The sequence below is a fragment of the Botrytis sinoallii genome (assembly GCF_014898435.1).
Source record: "Botrytis sinoallii strain Bc 23 chromosome Unknown BSIN_023, whole genome shotgun sequence".
Taxonomy (NCBI): domain Eukaryota; kingdom Fungi; phylum Ascomycota; class Leotiomycetes; order Helotiales; family Sclerotiniaceae; genus Botrytis; species Botrytis sinoallii.
Window position 1 is genome coordinate 523,212 of NW_024066050.1, and position 21,967 is coordinate 545,178.

The following is a 21,967-nucleotide window of genomic DNA, read 5'->3' on the forward strand; positions in this document are numbered from 1 at the left end:
AGAAAGCAAGAAGGCAATAAAGCAAGAGAGGAAGCAGGCAAGAAAGCAAGCAAGCAAGCAAGCAAGCAAGCAAGCAAGCAAGCAAGCAAGCAACCAAGCAACCAAGCAACCAACCACCAGAACCAAACAATCAACTACTGTACAGTCTGTACTATCTGTACAATAGGAAGATTTCCCATTCATTCATTCGGGGAAAAAATAGCCGGTTTCCTTTTACTATGATGGATGTGCTGCGTATGTAAATGCATCGTATCGAACCGTATCGTATCGTATCCCCATCCTCGTGTTTTCACCCCTTTCGATTCATGTTGTGTTTATGTACTTGGTCAATTACTCAATCCATCAGTACTTCGTACTTCGTACTACCACACCACACCTCACACATCGTGATTTAACCAACGACTGAAGATTCCCCAAACCTTGCGTTACACCCCCCAACGTACTTTAACCAATCAATTCTTCAGATATCAATTATAATCTAACCCCTCTTTAGATTTTGGTGTGGTGTGTGTAATGGATTAATTTATGTATATGCTCCGTACACGGATAGAATGTATTTTCATGCACTCATGTTCCATTGTGATACCGTTTCCTGCAATGCTACGACTTCATACCGCATGGCATTGGGATGCAAGAATTTCTGGAAATGTGTTGGCGTACAGATGGGGTTAATTTATATAAATGTTTATTTGGAATGGATGGGTCCGGATTACTTACCTCTAGGAGGCCGAGGCCGAGGATGATGGTATGATTTTAGTTTGTGAATGCATGGATGGATGGATGTATGTTCACGGAGTATGTATGGATGGATGTGTGTGTATGTATGTATGTATGTATGTACCTAGGCTGATCGACTGGCTGGCTGAAGTGTAGTACGATTACGTTGATAGATACATTGAGGGGGTGAGGGGGGCTTGTGATGCCTTGTAATGCTAGACTAAGGTATACTAATATGCTGAAGAAAGAGGAGAAGGACTAGGTACAGCGGACATGACATTGTATATTTGTTAGTTTTTGTATCGTGATTGAATAAAGTAAAATCATTTGTTCAATACCATGTGATATATATTTCGGCAATCATAGATTTCATCTACCGTTATTTTACATGAGATTCTATCTACTTCGTAGACATCAAAGAATGCCTTGTCTATTATTATTCCATACCGAGTAACTTTACTTCCCTCTACCGGTACTTCCGTAAACTCAAAAAGTTTAAGAAAGAACAAGTAACGAATAGAATCATGCGTATCGTAAAATACGAAAGCTCTCACCTCATTCGTTCATCTCATCCACACCAAAATCATTGATCAAACCATATCTAGGTTAAATGCAGGGTAAAAAAAGCCAAGACCATTCCAAAATATTACCGGAGTACACATTTGGATTTCTTGGGAAAAATACCAATGCCATGGCATGGCACTAAAGACGCCAACTTAAGTACCGGTTGATTATGACAAAGAAAAATGATGACTGGTTTGATTTTTGGGTATCAAATCATAATTGATAATTTTGATTATTTTTGGGACAATGCCACACTGGTAATATAATATTTACTTTTGGGTGTGTGACATCCTTTCACTATCCGATTATGGATCTGATTGAGTGAGGTTTTAGGGTCGATCAAATCAACGCTCGTTCCATTTGATTATTCTTTAGGGATTTTCAAGAGAAGGAAGGGTTTTTGAGAGGGTATTGAGGGTCGAGGGTCTTGAGGGTTGAGGGTCTTGAGAGGATCTTGAGAGGATCTTGCTTTTTACCGTTTATTGGGTTGAAACTTATAAAATGGGATGGGATGGCGGGATGAACGGGATGGTCGTGCCGTATGCAAAGCCGTGAACAGGTAAATTCTTAAATCCTTGATGGGAGGAGGTAGGATATCGATCCGTAGAAATGATTCTCCTAATCGTGAGGGGATTCCATTTTTTATACTTTGAGTGATGTCAGTTTGTGATATATATTCTTCTTTTTTCTTTGGTATGGGGGGTTGGGTTACATGATATTATGATTGTCCGATTTTCGAAGTATGAAGTATCGAGGTGAGTATGTAAACAAGGAGTCCATGAAAGAAGAAATAATTTGAAACGATATCCGTCCTTGTCGTCGATGGTCGACGCGTAAATCATCAATTTCCCAAATCATCACATATCTTCCTTTCACTCCACACCACCCATTGACTAGGATATTCAATTCGTGGGTCAGTAGGTGTAGAATTGTTTAACTAAATTCCGAATAGTATCATTCTACCTATTTATCCTTGACTTACCTACTTGGTGGTTCCGCGCGGTCGATAGGTAGAAAACGGGTATCAAAAAGTTACCCTACCTTTCACATGAATTGAGTAATAGTGCTCCGATGTTAAGATTTGCCGAACGCGTTGATGATTTTATAATTAGTGATTCAATTGTTGAAGATACGAATTGAGATTCGATTGTTAAGATACGAATTCAGATACAAATTGAGAAGAATAATTTGATGATATCCTTGGGGGAGTTTGGATTATTAAACATTTTGACTGTCTTGTCTTAAAATTTTCGCGATCAATGAAGGGGGGAATAACCGAATGTATTTAATCTTGATTATCATAACTATACTACTGACTATGTATTTAGTCAATTTGATCAGATATCAAAAAAAACCGGAAGATACGGCTATTAACAAACCAAGAATATTCTATCCAATCATCATATATATCTAAAGATCTTCATGGTTCTCGAGTCTCGACCGAGTTTGACCCATAACAAAAATATCATTCATTGATTAAAATACCCTGGTGAATATCACCTATCACCGAACTCGACTCTTTAGATAGTAGATATCATCTATCATTAACATATGAAATCTACTCCTACCGAGGTATCTAAAGATTTAAAGATACCGGTAGTGATGAATATAGATTTTTATTAATTCTTTACTTTTTTGATGGTTATTTGACTCTATTCGGTATCTGTTTACCGTTGTAGATTTGATATTCAATGAAGATTCGGGAAGTCGAAGGACTCCTAGAAATCCGAATGTTCCATTCCGTTTGATACTTAATAACCTCTTAAGAAACTAAATCAGATTTTACGAATAATTAACAAAAGTATCCTAGTATTTTGATCCATAGAGGAGTACGGACATACCAAAATTGTACAATTTGACCACACATTCATCTAGAGGTTCCAATAGTGAGGTTACTCCTCTCGAGCTCCTGTAGTCATTCCTCTACATCCTTCAAATCTACCTTACATGGTGAGTGGGTGAGGGAAAAGGAGGAGATATTTCAAGTTGACATTGGACAATAGGGATAGATTAAAGTTTTCCAACCCTACGAATGGTGAAAATATACCCTAGTATAACGTAACATGTTTTGAGGTTATCCCTCTAATAAGTTCAATCGTACATAGATAGTTACGGACATAAACCTTTTTTGGCCTGGAACCCTTGAATAATGAAATATTATTATTCTTCTAAATCATCCTTCAAATCAATCCTAACCCCCCCCCCTCTTCTAAAACAGAACCCTTTTTTTTTGTTAGAAAAAATCCTCATCGAATAACTAGATCGAATGATTTTACTTTACACCTCATTGTTGCATATCAACAAAAACTTCAAACCAGACCTAAAGTAATCATAAGTACATTATCAACTCTTTTTCCCTCAAAACTCAAAATACTCCTCCTCCTTTCAAATCTTCGATACGTGTCAGAATTACAATCTTATGAGAAGTGGAGTTTAAGGGTAGTTAATTGTATAACTTTGTTATAAATCATTCAAATCCAAATTCAAGACCACCATCACCCGAATCGAAATACGAGTACTCACACATCACTCGTGAACCCTCGAATACCTTTTTTTTCTTTCGAGTTGTACAAGGAGGGTATGTCAGCAAGGAAAGGTTCAAGAACTTAGACTACCTACTTTTACAATCACAGTCACATTCACATTTTTGAAATCAACCTCGCCATAGTTTTGATTTCAACCTTTTTAAATCATTCGAAATTTCAACTCATTTACCTCATCTTATCATCTATTGCATCTATCGCATCTATCGTATCTATTGTATCTATCGCATCTATCACATATCATTATATATCATCTCATTACTTCTAATATTCATTCTACTCATCATCACCTTATTTACCATCCCATCCATTCGGAACCAACTCGATCGATACATTACATACATTTAACAATACCCACGGTATCCAAACAAAATTCAAGCAATTCCACCATTCTCCACCAACGACAAGCCATCAAAAATACCAAGCATTTTGATTATTCGGGAACTATCAAGCCCCCACATTATTTTACTTTTTGGTTCTCTCTTGTCCCGTCTATCTGGCACGCTGCCTCGCTGGCTCGCTAATTTCCAATCATCCCATCCATCTCCCTTTTCTCTCCTCTTTTTCTTCAACCGATATCTACCTACATACAGCTGAACTTTTGATAAAAGAGGTCAGTCGTCTTGATAATATACATAGTCAAGATACACATACACAACATTACTACATCACCTCATACACTTATTACGATTCTTACTCCTTACAACTTATTACCACCAACTATCACCAACTATCACCAACTATCACCAACCATCACCTCAAACATTTCATCCTGATATATCTTTTTTGTCATACAATTATTCAAGACAATTGATTACCACACTAATCATTCGATACAACCTTTCAATTCCTTTTACATAATAGTTTTGGGAAGACACAACATATCATTATCGTCATTTTTTTTGGTCTCCAATATTTTCCCTGCATACCGGTACATTGGTTCCGAAACGCACGAGGCAGACGATCGATTGAAGTTTAATCGTAGTGACACTTCACACCCAAAGAATCGAAGGGGGATTTTATTTTATTCTATAAGGAGATTAATACGCCACTTTTGATGAGAGAGGAGGGAAAAAAGTATAAGTGATTGATGGAATCTCGAATTTGATATTTAAGGGTTTCGAATTTTACTTTCGAGTGTTGGGTTTTTGGGGTTTCTGGGGATTTTCTTCGACATACATTCCTCAATATTGATTCAATCAATTTCATCAGTTCAATCCTTGATGAATTAATTTCAATAAATCCAAGAATCAATTTCGACAGATCGACATTAACTACAGACTACGTACAGACGACGAACTACAGACTACAGACGAACTACGGACTACGGACTACAAATTACAGATTACGGAATATATCTTAAAAATAAGACCCCGCAACAATGAGTTCTTCAGCGCAAGGAGCAGCGAGAGCACCGGCAATATCTACAATACCTACAACATCAAATGATGATAAAAAGAAAGGATTAAGTCGAGTTTTAGGACGAATGAAGACAGTTTTAAAAAGAAGTGATGGATCAAAAAGATTATCATTTGTTGGAAAGTCTTCAACTTCAACTGCACCAGGAGGACCAAGGTAAGCAATGAATATTTTCATATATATCATTGTTGAAGTTTATATTTATTAATCATTTATAAATTTTTTAGTATCCCCAAATCCACTGATCAAACATCCAAATCAAAACCAATACAAACACCAACTCCAAAGTCAGAACCATCCAAGGAAATACCCATCTCCATTCCCACTGTCGTCGAAACGAAACAAATTATTGACACCACTACCAAAACTGCTACTTCTAACACAACAAAACAACAACAATCAAAATCTAAATCTCAATCCCAACCTCAATCTCAACCTCAATCTCAACCAACAAAAGTTTCTCGAGCAGAAATTAATGCTGAAAGAGCTCGAAAATTAGCTGAACGTTTTCAATTACAAATCGAACCTCATGAATGGCAATCTCTTACGGGAGAAAAAGATGTTTGGAGAATCGAAAAACCTATTCGAATGAGAATTCATAGAACTTGTCATAAATGTGATACAACATATGGTGCCAATAAAATTTGTACCAATTGCGAACATCCAAGATGTACAAAATGTCCTAGATATCCTTTAAAGAAAAAGGATAAAGGAAAAACTACAGTGGCAAATACTGGACCAACAAAAGTCGAAGTTGATAGAGATTGGAAAAAACCTGAGAAATTAATCATGACTTTACCAAGTCAAAAAGTTGGTGGTCAACCTTTGATCAGAAAAAAACCTACTCAAAGAGTTAGAAGAACTTGTCATGAATGTTCAACTCTTTTCACGGCTGGAAATAAAATTTGTACAACTTGTTCTCATACTCGTTGTGCTGATTGTCCTCGAAATCCGTAAGTTTCTTTTCTCCCTTTACTTTTATTTCTCTATCTCAATCTCGTAGTCGAGGAAAATATTCTGCCTCCACGGCAGTGGCCCCCGGAGGGCCAGCGGAGCGTCATTTCATTTCATTTCATTGTATTATTTATGGGGCAAGCCCCCAAACCCCCATAGCTCGCTTCGCTCGAAAAGAAAATTGATTCCCTCCTTAACCTAAAACTCACAAACTAACAAATTCATTCTAATAGATCCAAGAAAAAGAAATACCCCGATGGTTACCCTGGTGATCAACCATCCTCCATAAATAAAAAATTCGCATGTCATAAATGCGATAAAACTTTCCCTCATCATTCCTCCTCGGATCCAAAAATTAACATGCAAGAATGTACAAGGTGTAAGCATGTTAGATGTGATATGTGTATGATAGCTATTCCGCGGAAAGTGGTACCGGAGCCTGATCCGGAGGTGTTGAGAAGAGTGGAGGAGAAATTGAGGGGATTGAGTATTAGACGACCGATGACTGTGAATGTGGTTGTTTGATGGGTTTGGGGTATCGATGAATGTGGGGAGTGGAGAGTGGAGAGTGGAGAGTGGGAAGCGAGGAGCATGATCGAAAAAGGGGAAAATGACCAAAAAGAAAAGGAAAGAGAAGGAAAAAGACGGATACATGGACGGATAAATGGGCAAAGAAAACATACATCGGAACTTCTTACATTTTTCACAGCATTTACGCATTTACATTTTTGCATTGTTCGGATTCTGCATTTTTTTGCATTGCATTGCACAGCATAGGAAAGATGAATGAAAGAAGGGGATTGATGGGAGAAGATGTTGAAAAATCATTCTTTTCGAAAGAATTACAAAAAATTATAAGGTGATGAATTAGCGAGCGTTGATTGTGTAGGTATGGATAGGATACATGCATGCGCATTAACATTTTTGAGTTTAAGTTTGAGTTTGGAATTTGTTTCTTTTTTTTATTTGTTTTGGTTTGGGAGGATTGATTGATACCTTTTTGTATGTTTTGAGATTTTTGGGTTGTGTGGAGGGGGTGTGTGGAAGGGTGTGTGGGGTGGAGGATCTATCGATCGGGTGGGAGAGGGGGCTAAGTGCGAGATGGAGAAAGGAGATAGGAAATGAAGATTAGGGGACCAGATGAGAGAGTGTATAGGAATGGAGTAGATGTTAGAATGCATAAATACATACGTTCGATACTATATGATGATATAAGTTTGTCTAGAGGTACCGTACAAGAATTAAAGGAGGGGTAATGAGAAGAAGAGTGTGGGGGAAACGCCACGGAAACATGACAAGGGAAGAGAGTGATTTGATCCATGCATGCCTTGGAATGCATTAGATCTGTGGAATAACAAGCATAAAAGATCATACTTACTGCGAGATGGGATATCACCCTGTGGCGGGGTTCCTGGATTGTCCATAATTGACGGCAAAATTCGCGCTCTTTCCGTGATCGATAAAGTTCCGGTAAAAGGCAAAAGTATTGATTAAAGGCGCAACGTTAATCAGAGACTAAGTATTATCAAAGGGAGGGTCTTTCTTGTAGTATAAGAAGCAAAATGAAGTGGTAGAGAGCCAAGATGATGATAAGATCAAAGGTACATACCAAGTAATGGAAGGTTGAGAGTGAAAGTTAGATGGGAAAGATATATTATCTTGATAGTAACATTGTGAGATTAATTTTCTTTTGTTTGAGAACAAGGTCTACATTCACCTTGTCTACATCACAATCAACATCCCCGCTAGTTACCCAAAAAGATACTCGAATTTATGAGAACAAAAATACATGAAAGGGAACTTTACTTGGGTAAATTCTTGAGGTAGAATAGACATAGCTTAGGAAACAACCCACTCAAATAACAACTCTTAAAGTTCTACATCAAAAATCTGAAGATATATTCAACGTCTTTACACAATGCGTATGTGGTGAAACTTTGGAAGCAAACAAAATAAAGGGGGAATTATTTTTTTTCGGTAGTCGGAAACAAGTTAATCCGACCATCACTGGATAAGTAACCTCTTAGTAATAATTACCTAGGTAAATGTAGATTCACTCAAACTAGAACCTAGCTCAACCCCACAACTTTTTATCTCAATGATCCAAGGTTACCATCATATCATCAACAATTAATTGTTTCTACCACATACAATTGCCATCATGGCACCATTTCATCCTATTACTATCTGTAGATCAGATGGTCAATTAGAAGTCATTACAAAGACAGGAATCAAAGAATTAAATCAACCAACACCAGCTCAATTGAATGATAAAGAAGATGCCGAAGGAATTGTTGATTTTTACAAGAAACTCGATTATGATGAACCAAAAGCTATAGATTGGAGAAGAAAGATTGGTGGCATGTTGATGCATTATTTAGGAGGCAAAGAACATTCTGGTAATATATGGCATTCCCAAACTTTCATCATCATCCACTAACTTCATTGCAGATAGGAATTACGTACTTAAAGATCTACCTGAAGGATATGTTTTATGGGAACACCTCAAATATAATAAGAATAAATTGGAGGCAGAGATGAAAAAGGAAAAGGGTCGACACACAGCCGGAGTTTACGAACGACAAGATACATATTTATATGGACATCCACAAGGTCGAAAGAAGAGATATCGAAGTCCGGCAGATTTTTTCCCCCATGTACTTTGGTTAAGTACGGATCCAGATGGCGACCCAAGGAATTGTTCATGTAAAGTTTGTTCACCATTTGGAGAGGATGAATCACAAGAAGAAGCAGATAATGGCGCAATATTGAAAAAGGAAATAAACAAAACAACTCCGGTCGTCAGCATACCAGCTCCAAAGAAGGAAATCAAGAAGGATAGCATGCCAATTGTTAGCATACCTCAAAAAGTCATTTCTTCCGGATCTACAACTCCTGGATCCGTAGCTTCTGGATCATCAAAATCATCACCTCAACCAACTTCAATAATTCGATCACAAGAACAAAAACTCGATAGTACACCCGATACTGGACTCATTTATCGTACAGGAGAATTGGTTTGGTTTAATAGAGGACATGCTTGGGGTCTCGCAGTTGTATCAAAGAGAAGATATGAACATTTTCAAGCGGAATATTTGGTTCAACCACTTTCACATCCACTTTCACATTCACCTGCTCAAATCAAGGATCAAGAATCAATTAGACCTTGGCTTGCATGGAGTGTACCTCAAACGACAATCAGTTCAATCAACAACATTCCTTACGATGAAGTACCTTGGGATCGTATTGTTCGAGGTGAATATGGTGGAGGTGATTACCAAGTTGATGGTAGTATCTTGGCCGCAAAAGTTATTGATGGAAGTTATTCTCTATTTGATAGACTTGAAAAAGCTATTGTATCTCCTGGAGAAATTCATTACAATGGAATGTTTCTCGGAGCCGAAAAGATTTGGGTTGGTGAACCAGTTCGTTTACGTGTTGATGGGGAATCAATTGTGGTTCTCGTCATTCAAAAACTCATTGAACGTACAGTACAAACCAATCCACTTTTGACTGTTGTAACATTTGTGGGGGATATTTACAAATTTGTCGAAATGCCAATGCCTTATAATAATCGATCACAATGGCCAACACCAGATTTACCTCCTCGAATGGTTTCTGATTTAAGATTTCGAAATGAAGTAGCAGATAATGCTAAGAAACGTACTTGGTATGAATGGCAATTACTTGAACCAGCAGCTCGTCGAGGATTAGCTGATATTAAAGGACGTTGGTATGAAACTCGACTTTTATTACCAGTTTTGAGAGGTATGGAAGCTTATCAACTTGGTATTGGAAGAGGTGAAACTAGTGATGCTAGTTTATGGATGAATGGAAGAGGTGATACTATTGGAGGAACTGGAAAGAGACAAAAGAATAGAAGAACAACATTAGGAAAATCCGTTCCAGATAATTATCAAGTTGGTAGAGGTTTAGATGGTCCTCCAACTGATAATATTTTTCCTGAATCAACAATTTCACAACCAAGTGTTGTCATACCAGATATTGATCAATTTATGGATTTAGATGGTGTTGGAACTGGTAATGGGTATAATGTTTGATGAAGAGTTGGGTTGATTATTTGATGGAGAGTTGGGGTCGAATGTTTGATGAAGAGTTGGGTTGATTATTTGATGGAGAGTTGGGGTCGAATGTTTGATGAAGAGTTGGGTTGAATTATCTGAGATGGAGACTTGGGTTGAATTTGTTACTATGGTGTGGATGAGAGAGTTGAAGTTTCATTTATTACTAGATGGTGTGGATGAATTACCAAAAGGCGTTTCATGATAGACATACGGATATGTGGATATGTATTATAGGAGAGAACGATACCCCGAATATGAACGGGCGTAAATGGGATAGCAGGTTTGTATCTAATAATAAAGTTGCATTTAAATTCGAGAAGACTTGGTTCTACGAATGTGCTGACGGGTTGGGGATTCTGAAATAAAATCCATCACAAGAGAGTCGATGGGATGATGAAAAATGTTAGGTTTCGGCTTGAATGATTCGGAATTATTTATAAACTACCAATTGGAATGAAATGGTTGGGTCAAGGAAAGGTTTATTTTTATGTACTTTCGGAAAGTCTTCCATTGGTGTTCATAGATAGAATTGAAGAGGAAAATCCGAATTTTGTCAATTTTGAGGCTGATTCGGTTTCTTTCATCCAAGATTTACAACATAGATGGATACGACAAGTGTCGGTAATGAATATAGTTATTCATACAATTTCATTGATAATGATAATGAGCTTCAAGGGCTGTTTAAGTTATCTTGAACATGCAATGAAGTAGATAGGAAAAATACAAACCCCCAGAATGATCTCGGAGTCTTCTTTTGTAAAGTTCCTTCGTTTCAGTTGAACCTCAGTGTGTCCTGTTCCCATCCGACGTACTGTCCACATCCGAGACCCTGATATTTAATTATATACAGTTGTGAGTTTTGATTCATCTACCAGATCATCTGAAGTGTGAGGAACATAGAAAAGATTTATTCAATTTATCGATCCCTTTGAAATACTTTCAAGAATCACGGCGTCACTGTTATGTCATTCATGATGATCCATGTCTGAGTGGGTACATGTGCCTTAGGATTCTGGTATTGATTACTAATATATATTTTTTATCTCAAACCAAACTTCAATGATAATCGTGTCATCAATTCTAACCTCACACATCACTTCATGTATCATTCAAGACAATTAATCGAGGGAAAAAAAAAGGTATTTATTAATATCTAATTACGAAAGAAATAACTCCACCAACTCCAAAACTATCAAAGCTACCAAATTACGAAGCAAGGTCTTCCAAAATAGCATTCACCGCCTCGTCGATATTTTCATCTGTGGACATTGCAGTATCGTCCCCAGATGATTCCTTGGCAGCATTTTCACGATCTGTAGCCTCCTTAGAGATTTCAGATGCAATTGTAGCTGAGGCTTTATCTATCAAAGAGATTCCATTGTCATCCTTCATGGCCTCATCTCCGTCAGCATCCTTCTTCTCTGCCTTGTCTTTCATCGAAGCTCCCGGGAACAAGTTTCGCAAGGCGATCCCCTCACTATCTTCTTCATCTACTTCTTCTTGAACTCCATCGACAATCTGTTCAGCTGGTCCAAAAGAAGGCAAATTATACTCAACGCCAGCTTCCTCCAATTTCTCGAAGTCGCTTGCTACCTTTCTCAATGCGACCAATTCGGCAAGAAGTTTCTGCTCATACCCGGTCTTAACCGCTGGATCCTGGTGCATAGATAAGAGCGATTTGGCCAGAGGAGTTAATTGCGAATCCTCCTTACGAGTCTTTTCAATTTCCATGGTCCAAGCTGGACGACCATTCCTCAATTGAGCAAATGTCTTTGGAAGCCAATTATCACCATCGACATCAATGACATCACCAAGATCCAGGAGATCCATAATCATGAGCGCAAAGTTCTTAGCCCTCAAAGTCTGAGTGATGACAACCAATTGCGAACGCCAGAGATCCAAGTTTCCGAAAATAACCATGACACTCTTACCACGGGTCAAGGCGACGTTCATTCGATTCCATTCACTTAAGAATCCAATAAGTCCACCATTGTACTGATCGGCAGGAGTCACTGCAAGCAAGACGACTTCGTTCTCACCACCTTGCGTACTATCGATGGTACGGAATCGAGGGAATCTTTCAATCTTAGGATACTCGGCCTTTAATCTCATCATGAGTTGTCTAGAGATCTCGTGCAATTCTTCCTTATATAGTATTAAGACTGTGATTTTATCGAGATCAATCTTGGTGACATCAACAGTGGGTTCATGTCTGAACAAGTTCATGGTGAAATCGCAGACGGCGTTGATGTTTGCGAAATTTCTCTTGGATTTTCCGCCTTCCCTTGGTGCAGATTTACCATCTCTCACATTGATGAACAAGCGTTGAGCATTATCGTCCTTGGGTCCACCAAATTCAGGCTTACGACGCGCAGCTCTGTATGGTTCAGCATTATCCGAGTTCCACCATTGATTGTAATACTTCAATGTGTCGCTTTCCACCATGGTGCTAGCATGAGAGGCCAAGAATCCATACGTCGCAATACCAGGGAAGTTTGCGATTCTCTTGCACATGCGATAATTCATGTTGAATCTCACCAAGTGAGCGCTGTGGTGATTGAAGAATCTCTCAAACAACGACAAACCCAACTGGTTTGAGAACTCATTGTGACCGGCAGATTTAACGACTGGGTGCAATTGCTTGTGATCACCAGAGTATTGATTCTTGGAAGCGCAGAGTGCGGCTGGAATCAAGACTTCTGGTTCAGCACCAAATGCAGCTTCATCCGTGAGGCAGGCTTGTGGCTTGTAACCGTATCCTTGAAGGAGATGTGCAGTATTGCAAGTGCAAATCACAATCTTCACCTTGGAAGTCAAGGAAGTAAAGATCTCCTGCGTCTTGCTCTCGGCTCTCAAGAAGAACTTCTTCTTCTCCTTTGAAGTGATGGGTATACAGTTCTTGAACTGCTTGAGTGTAATCAACCATTGCTTGGCAACCTGTTGTTTCCCCGCGTCATCTTTGTTCTCGGCATCCTCTTCAAAAGACTTAACCACGTGTTTCCAGAGAGCGTTCTTATCAAGACCGGCTTGACCAGTTTGACTCTCTCCTTCTACAACGATATCATAGGCTAGAGAATCCCAGTCAATGTCAGCTTCCTTCAAATCGGATATGGTGGTACCGCGAGTTGGAAGATAAACAATGTCAAACCATTCATCAACTTGAGGGAACTTTTCACGGATAGTGGCCAACATATCCAGAAGCTTGATCATTACTTCTCTTGCGGCTGTGTTCGAAGGAGCAGTAATGAGAGTCTTCACTCCACATAATGCAAGTCCTAAACCTTGACCAGCAACAGTCTTTGTCTTTCCAGTTCCTGGTGGACCTTGAAGAAGGCTGGTGTGACAGTTGCTGTAAAACATCAACTCCCATGCACGCAATTGTTGCTTGTTCATGTCCATTGATTTGCACAAATAGTCGAAAGCACCTCTCTGTTGCTTGGTCATCTGATCCTTGAATTCAGTATAAATAGAGGAACCTACATTCTCGACACCATGACCCATGAGAAACGCTCGTTGCCTGAATTCGTTTACTGCCCTGGGTGGACCGCAAAGTTTTGCAATAGCCATTAACATGCGATTGGCGGGGATCGTATTTCTATCCATCTCGATACAAATCTCCAAATTAGCATTGTTGCTGAATGCTTTTTGGTAGTCTGCGTTGACGATTTGAAATCCAAGTACGAAGTCCATCTGAGTGTCGACTGATAGGACACGAGCTTTAACTACCTCAGTTGCAGGCATCCAACCACCAGGTGGCATCGCCTTTCTCTTTTGCTTCATACCCTTAACCATGATAAATCCAGGATCGGCTACTGGTTCCTTTGGTGCTTCTGGATCAATAGGCAGAGGTACAACGGTAAACTTCATGTGAGTACCTGGAGCGACATCAGGCATGGCAAAGTTCTCATCCTTTTCAACAGTTACGTGTAATTGTATGAAAGGTCCTTTTTTGCTCTTGACTGTACTTTGGTGTGTAAACTCAGGACTGAAGTAACGGCTGATGTTGTATTTCTCCCACATGCCTTCAAAAATGACACCAAGACTCAAGCCGATTTGCATATCTCTTGGTGAACCGAAAGATCTTCGTGCTGCATGGGATGCATAACTCTTCAATTCTTCTGCGAAATGTGGATGTCTCATCCATCTTTGATGCATAAGCGTGATGTTGGGGTCCTTCTCCCAGTCCTTGAATACTTCTCCAGCTGTATCTCCAATGACCTTCCTATAGAAAGGATAAGTACCATGTCTGATGCTGGCTTCCATTTGAGATTTCCAATGAGCGTCATGGTATTCAAAAGAGGCTCTAGCGACGGGGTTAAGAGAGCGCACCAATGTTGCGTGGAATCTACCATGGCTGAGTTTACTCATGAACACTTCCATTACTGCGAGATCGACGGCTGATTCTGGTTTCGCATCCCAATAAAATGGTCCACCTAAATTAAATCCAAAGAATTCGAGTAGCGGTTCTCTATTGTGTTGGGCGAATTCGATCAATCGATCAACATCTCTTTGACAAGGACTTTGGAAATCTGTCGCTAGAATCTTCGCAATTTCTGCCCTGCTGGCATTCTTAGCCTCATCACTCGCTTCAGTAATTAGATGGACCTTTTGCTTCCAGATTTGATTGGTTGCAGTCATAGCAGCAAAATTGTGACTATGTAAAGAGAAGTGATATTCACCAGCGAATATTCTCAATCTTGGTGCTTGACTGAACATATCAAACTTGACTCTAACATTAAGCATTTCGGTAGCACCTCTCCCAATTTCCTTGAGAATTAGGATGGCAGATCTGCTTCCATTAATCTTACCAGCAAGAGTCTTTGGACCTGGGTAATCACGTCCTCGATTTCTAACGTACCAATTCCCAAGATCACTTTTAATGATCCTGAACTCAGCCAAAGCACGCTCTTCTGGACTAGCATCATCTTTGGGCATTCCTAATCGCTTTGGACGAGTGTCTTCGAAACCTTCCTGTTTGCGCTTTCTGGTTTGTTCGATTACTGGTTGTTGATTTATACCAATATCGACTTCTACTGCTGGAGGAGGAGCAGGAGCAGGTAGTCCGGCAGGTGGCTCGGCAGGTGGTCCGGCAGGAGGCTCGGTAGGTGGTGCAGTAGGTGGTCCGGTAGGTGGTGTGGCAGATGCGGCAGGTGCTCCATTACCAGCAGTTTGACCTGCGGCAGGAGTGGTAGCATTAGATGCCATTGTATTTATTATTCGGGCTTGTTAAGCGACCGACTTTTTGCTCAAAAGAGAGCGGGGGTGAAGAAATTCGAAAAAAATTCCAATCAAGCAATACCAGAAGACTTTCGTCGACTGGCAATCTGCTTTGAAAGGAATAATAATCGAATTAAAAAAGGGAGATGAAACTTTTATAAAAGTTCCAACGGGCAAGACCAGAAGACTTTCGTCGACTGGTGAATTGCACCGAAAGGAAAGTTTAAAAAAGGGTAAGGTCGATAATTATAGGGCCCACGCTCTCTAGGAAGCAATGGGTTCCGCGCCAAGGTATGCTAGTTCTACCAATAGATACTATTGGTAAATATTTGGTACTGTGAAAGAGAAAAGACGTTAGCAAAAATTCTAGTAAATTGTTGTTGGCCTTCAAGCTGAGATCGGGAATTGAATATCGCAGTGATGTGCGGTATCGAAATGAGTTAATTGTCGCCTTGCTGTTGAGGTATTGATGTCTGCAGTCAACTGCGTGTGCGACATTGGCATATGAGGTCAAAGTCTCCAAGCAACGGCAAATATCGAATTTTGGCGCATTTGATGTATTCGGATTTTAATTTCAATTGATTGATTTGATCCCAGCAAGGAGGCCTTCATGATTTGAAGCATTATGATAGAAATTGGGGGTAATTTATAATTAAGATCGAGTCGTTCAAAGAAGAAGAAGAAAGAAGATCGCGAAAGATCTGAGATTTGTTTTGATATATTGTGCGGAAAGTTTGAGGCGAGTCACGTGGTAAACATACAAGGCTAAGGTATTCTATCTAATCATAGGCAGTTTACTTTTTCTATCTTCAGTCAGTGAGTATATTTTATTGTCTAGGCGGTGAACATTCTTTTCATGACTACTAGGTAGTCTACTAAGTTAGCGAGGTTGAGCTGGAGAGGTAGCAGGTAGATCGTCCCATCTTGAATATCCGACAACCCTTATTATATGCAATGCGTATAATAAGTGGGCACTGGTCCCCAACATTTGTTTTCACTTCCCTAAATCGAATATATCCATCTTTGTAGAATAAAAAGTTACCTGCTAGAGCCTCTAGAGGCCTAGCCGTCCTATATAGTCTTAGACTGAACGTGGACGTAAATGAAATCAATCAATCAATCAATATCCGACAACCTCAAGTATACATTCACCAGACAACAACTTTTTCAAATTCTATTTATCATTCAAAAGTATACTACATACATCCTCTTTTGATAAGACCTCTTATTACAGTTACTTGCTACTTGACGAAAGTCTTGTAGTTTAACTGTAAAAGATCTTTTCAAGAGCTCATTTTACCTCCCGCTCTCTTTTGAGCAAAAAATCGGTTGCCTAATAAGCCCGAATAATAGTTTTTATATCATGAGTTATCTTATGATCTTTAACCCAAAAGAGCCCAAGGAACCATCAGTTGATGAAAACCGCAAGGCAGTCTTCCAACTTTGGAAGATTCATGATAAATGGAATAGAGAAGATGGATCATTTCTATATGAAGTCCAATTTTGGGAAGATTCTAAAGATAAGAATGAAATCTATTACTTTGATGAAGAATTTATGAAGAATAGGTATGGAGAAATGGTTGGGAAATGGGAAGCCTTGTATGGTGAGGACTGGAAACAGAAGTATGGTGAGTTGGGGCATATTTGGAATTCAAAAGATGAGAGATCAGTATCAACTCCAAAGAGAGCATTTGAAGATACACCAAGTAAGTCAAGATCGATTGAGAAGAAATCGAGAAGTGGGAATTCTTCCATATCGGGTGGGAATAATACAGGTAACTCTCCAATTACTGGTGGTAGTCATCCAAAGTATACTTCAATGCCTACATCATTTTCACCCGCATCAAGAAGTGAAAATTCTCCCATTTCAGGTGGGAATGATTCAAATGTGAGTAATCCTTCACTGGCTAATACTTCTCGTCCGAATAATGGTAATGCATATACTTTACTGCCTCCACCATTATTGCCAGAATCTTCCCAATCTTCAAGGAGATTGGCTGCAGCCCAACAAGGTAATGTCGGGTTATCTGGTGGCTTTTCTGTCCCTTCCAGATTTACAAGACGATTAGTCTCAGGATCTTCAGGACCAATCGAACAATCTGTGAGAGATCTCACTTCGAAAACTGGGCATCTGGAATCTCCATCTACATCTAGACAACCTGCGAGAAGGATACCAACATCCTACCCCTCTTCCCTTGGACAATCCGCGGAGAGTCCAATTTCATCCTCGAATCAATCAAGGTCTTTACCGGCAATTGGTCCATCTGCGGAGCATTCAAAAGTAAGATTTTCTCCTTTACAATCCGAACCTTTGTATTCTCCCGATCCCATGGATATCGATACGGAAATTCAACCGGCAGAGCAACTGAGGGAAACTAGATACCGTCTTTAATATTCAAAATTCGACGATGACTTTGAAGAGATGGTCGACAAATTCGACGAAAAAGCATTCAAAAATATAATCAATTCCATACTTGAAAAAACTGGAGACGAACTTGCCGCCATTGAAAAAGAAGCTATAGACGAATTAGGACCAGATGGGAATATACAAATGGTTGATGTTGATGGTGGAGAGTATGCCGAAAATCCTGGAATGATACTTGATGCTTATTCCGATCGACTCATCGAAGCACATTCAAAAGGTTTGAGAGAATTGGTGGATGCTGCTTTGGATTTAGAAGGTTTACCTTGTGATAAATGGGTCAACAAAAGAAGAGAAGATGGTAATCTTGAGGTAATGAAACTCGAACTCCTTTTCATGTCGGCATGTATTCATCCTGATGTGTTGAAACATCTTGTACAAGGAGATTTACCAAAAGCTTACTCGGATCCATTAATGATATCTATGAGAGTACATATGGCATCTATGATGGAAGGACATAAGAAAGAAAAGAGGATTTTCATTTATATCCATTATTTGGTCAACGAAATTGGAGTATCCCCCTCACCCTCAAAATTGGAACATGTTTTGAATATCGCTGACATTTACATCAGGGGATTCGGTAACCCTAATGATCAAGCATCATATCGAATTTCCAAAAAGATTGATGAAATTATTGGTACTCACAAGGCTGAACCAGATGGAAAGAGAAGATATATCAAGGGTAATACTCAATATAAAGTTATAAATGAGTGGATTTCCCTTGTTCGTAAGAGGATTGAATTTGATAAATTCAAAAATCGATGGGATGAACCATTATCTCGTCCCATTTCCGAAGTCGGATTTGCATCAAGTCTTCAACGTTTGGATCAACATAGAAAGCATGTTAGTTCCAATTACATTATGAATTTGATTGAAGCTATCTTTGCAACGGAAGGTGGTATTTATAAAAATCATCAATATGTTATTTTTAATTGCATTGAACCATGTCATGGAACATTTGGGGAAATTTTATGTTCCAGGTATGCTCAAGCTTATTCATCACATGGTGGAGGATTTTCTCATTTCGTTGCTAGTGTGAGTGTTGCGAATTCTTACAAGCATGAAGAACAATATTGGACTTTAGTTAAAGAAGATTTAATAAAATCAAATTGGTTCACACCAAATATTCGAAAGGAGATGAAGAAATTACGGGAGGGAACAAGGATTCATCAAAGAATTCAAACTTCAGCAGAAAAACAAGATGAACAATTGGAAGAGATGACTGATACGAAGAAGCAACTGCAAGATTTGAAAGAAAGTTTGGCGGATAGTAAAGAGAAATTCAAGAAAACGACGGATGAGTATTTGAGTACGATGGATTCTATGTTGGTACTTTTAGATTTGGTTGAATCTGGTGATTTAGATGATTTAGATGATTAGATAGTTGAATAGAAAGATTATAGCAAAATTATGAGTAAAGGAATACTTCCTTTGTGTTCATCCCGTCGGTTTTCCTGCAATTTATTCAGCCCGGTCTTACCTGTTTATATTAACCTCAAAACTCCTACCCGTCATAATTACCCCGCCATACCAACCCGCCATACTTACTCCGCTATGCGTGCCCCGTTACACCTCACTCACTACCCATGATATCCTAAATGTTATCTCTCTTTAATTTATTCAATTCATTTCAAATCTTTTACAATTCCATTTAATTATTATCTATATTCATATTTAATTTTATATATACTTACTAAATTTTCATTCCCATACCGAATGATTGATAATCTTACAGAATGACATCAAGTTAATGAAGTGATGGTGATTCATTTGTGAGTTCCGGTCTTGGGAGAAGTTTTAGGATTTGGGTTTCTTGGTTTCTGGGTTTATTTGGAAGGACAGCTTTGAGACATATGAGGGTGATATGTGTGATAGACAATGGATAGGGGAGTGGAGAGGTTGAGTGATGGCATTTATGATGGAAGTTGAGGAGGTAATAAATCAATTGCTTTTCCGGAAAAGAAAAAAAGGGATGTGTTTGTATGCCAAGATGAATAGGGAGATGGATAGAAAATGTATAAGAGGTGAATGAAGAGTGGGGAATGTATTAGAGATCGTAGTGAAATAGATCGAAGATCTCTCTAGTAAAATCATCAAGTCTTTCTTTTCATCAATAAAAGTTCCAACATTGTTTTGAATTCAAGTGACATAGCAGAAAAAAAGCTATGAGCACTCTTGTATCTTTTTAGACATACCCACGTTGACGCCGGAATTAATGTAACCTCAATCCAATTAACAGCTGAGTGACCAATTCAAACTTTGACAAGTTCTTTCTTGCATGTGTAACAATTAGGTTGTTAATTGCTTGACTTGATATTGAAACTTATTCCATTGCTTGACTTAAATATTCAAAGACTAAGAATTTTTGAAATGTATGTAGGGGTGATGGGGGTAGTAGAGGTGATGGAGGTGATGGATGTGAAGATTGTGAAGACAGTGGAGATGATAGCAGGCTAGAAAAGGGAAGTGTAGAAGAGATTTCAATCCGGATACAACAGTTAGATGTCTTGATACGTAAGCGAGTTGGGGTGGTTGATGAAAGGGGGGAAAGGAGAAGTGAAGAAGTTGAATAGTATCAAAACATTTACAAATCAAAGAGTAATCATAACATGTATTGGATGTATTATATTTTATATTCTTCTTGATGTTATCAGTAAGTTACCAGTATTTTCCCGTCAAAGTAATCAATGGAGAGTAATAAAGGTCTTCGGCTGGAGGAGATGATTCGGATTCCGGAAGAAAAAAGAAAGGGAGACGAAAACACAAGATATCTAAAAGATGAATTAGGTCATGGTAGAATGACAATAGGTAGTAGGAAGGACATATAGAGTTATATGAAATCAAGACAATAATGCAAAGTAGAAAATACCAATTTTCAACATTTTCAAGGCTCACCGGGAATGATCTTTGTAGAATTTCCAACATGAGAATTTTGAGATGAGTAGATATACATTCAACGTTGATATATATAGTAATAAAGAAACGAACCATTCTCACTTCTAATGGTTTCATCCTTTCATATCATACTTCTAGATAAAATCAAAAAATCAAAAATTCCGGATGAAGATGACTCCCGGTGAACCCTGAGAATGATTATTTGGAATTGAAATCGTCAAGATTTTGGCGCCAACACTGATAATAACTATCTTTACGAGTAGTTTAGACCATGCAATTGACTGTGTTGAAGTTATAGGTAGCCTTGATGTTAAAAAGAGATGTTATTCTCAAGTGACTAGCACTCAAAATACGGAAGTTTTCATAAACGAAGAAGGACATCAATAGAAAAATTGACACAAGTATGACACAGACATGACGCAAACATGAACTGATGGGCTTCCGGGAAGTGAACATGTGCAAGAAAGACAAAGGTAACTTCATTGACTTCAATTGCATTCAATATTGACATTGGATTCAAGTGATTCGAGGTGCTTTTTTCGAACTCCCCACGACACTATGACTCTCCTATAATTGACATGAAAGTTGGATAGACATAAAAGTACTTCACATAGCTTTCCATCCATAATCAGATCATGCTTGTATATTTCCCATCTTCTTACGCGACCAATTCCTTCTGGTAATGGTGTACGAGTGCTCGTCCCTCTTGACATCGAATCGACCCCTTAACTTTCCATGATTGGATAACCACTTCAATCTATTGCTTCCTCAGTCTCCTCACTGTCGACTCATTATCCCTTAAACCTCTTCCTCTCTTCTTTCCAATGATCATCGAGTCATTACCGAACCTCGCGTGGTTGCAGTTATCATCGTTCGTATGCCGCAAGCCTGTATTTCCTTAACGCCTTACTACCTCTCTCTAATATCACTTGATCAATACCATTAATCCTTTGTAAACCCGACCCAAGCTTGTATTTCATTCTGAATATCCTTCGATTATCGTTTATCTCAGTATACTCAATGTGCCGTTGTGTTCCTAAGCATGCTCTCGCCCCCACCACCCCTATTATGCAGATTAGCTAATATTGGCCCCACTCCACACCTCAATAACTGCGGACAGTCTAGTGGATTGCCCACCAAATTTGCGAACG

The 21,967-nt window shown here is 38.9% G+C and overlaps 4 protein-coding genes across 4 annotated transcripts; 3 read left to right on the forward strand and 1 right to left on the reverse strand.

Annotated features, from left to right (window-relative positions):
- Window positions 1–4,533: 4,533 nt before the first annotated feature.
- Window positions 4,534–7,233, forward strand: EAF02_010024 (uncharacterized protein). Its single transcript, XM_038906072.1, has 3 exons — window positions 4,534–5,399; window positions 5,471–6,196; window positions 6,431–7,233. Exons 1-3 carry the CDS (start codon window positions 5,206–5,208, stop codon window positions 6,720–6,722), a joined length of 1,212 nt encoding a protein of 403 aa, XP_038754184.1. The 5' UTR covers window positions 4,534–5,205; the 3' UTR covers window positions 6,723–7,233.
- Window positions 7,234–8,312: 1,079 nt separating this feature from the next.
- On the forward strand, window positions 8,313–10,273 carry EAF02_010025 (uncharacterized protein). Its single transcript, XM_038906073.1, has 2 exons — window positions 8,313–8,596; window positions 8,649–10,273. The coding sequence occupies exons 1-2, from the start codon at window positions 8,359–8,361 to the stop codon at window positions 10,256–10,258; spliced, it is 1,848 nt and encodes a 615-aa protein (XP_038754185.1). The 5' UTR covers window positions 8,313–8,358; the 3' UTR covers window positions 10,259–10,273.
- A 1,215-nt stretch (window positions 10,274–11,488) lies between these two features.
- On the reverse strand, window positions 11,489–15,487 carry EAF02_010026 (uncharacterized protein; the record flags this gene model as incomplete). Its single annotated transcript, XM_038906074.1, has 1 exon — window positions 11,489–15,487. The coding sequence occupies one exon, from the start codon at window positions 15,485–15,487 to the stop codon at window positions 11,489–11,491; it is 3,999 nt and encodes a 1,332-aa protein (XP_038754186.1).
- A 2,434-nt stretch (window positions 15,488–17,921) lies between these two features.
- On the forward strand, window positions 17,922–19,301 carry EAF02_010027 (uncharacterized protein; the record flags this gene model as incomplete). The annotated part of the gene is made up of 1 exon (XM_038906075.1): window positions 17,922–19,301. The coding sequence occupies one exon, from the start codon at window positions 17,922–17,924 to the stop codon at window positions 19,299–19,301; it is 1,380 nt and encodes a 459-aa protein (XP_038754187.1).
- Window positions 19,302–21,967: the final 2,666 nt, after the last annotated feature.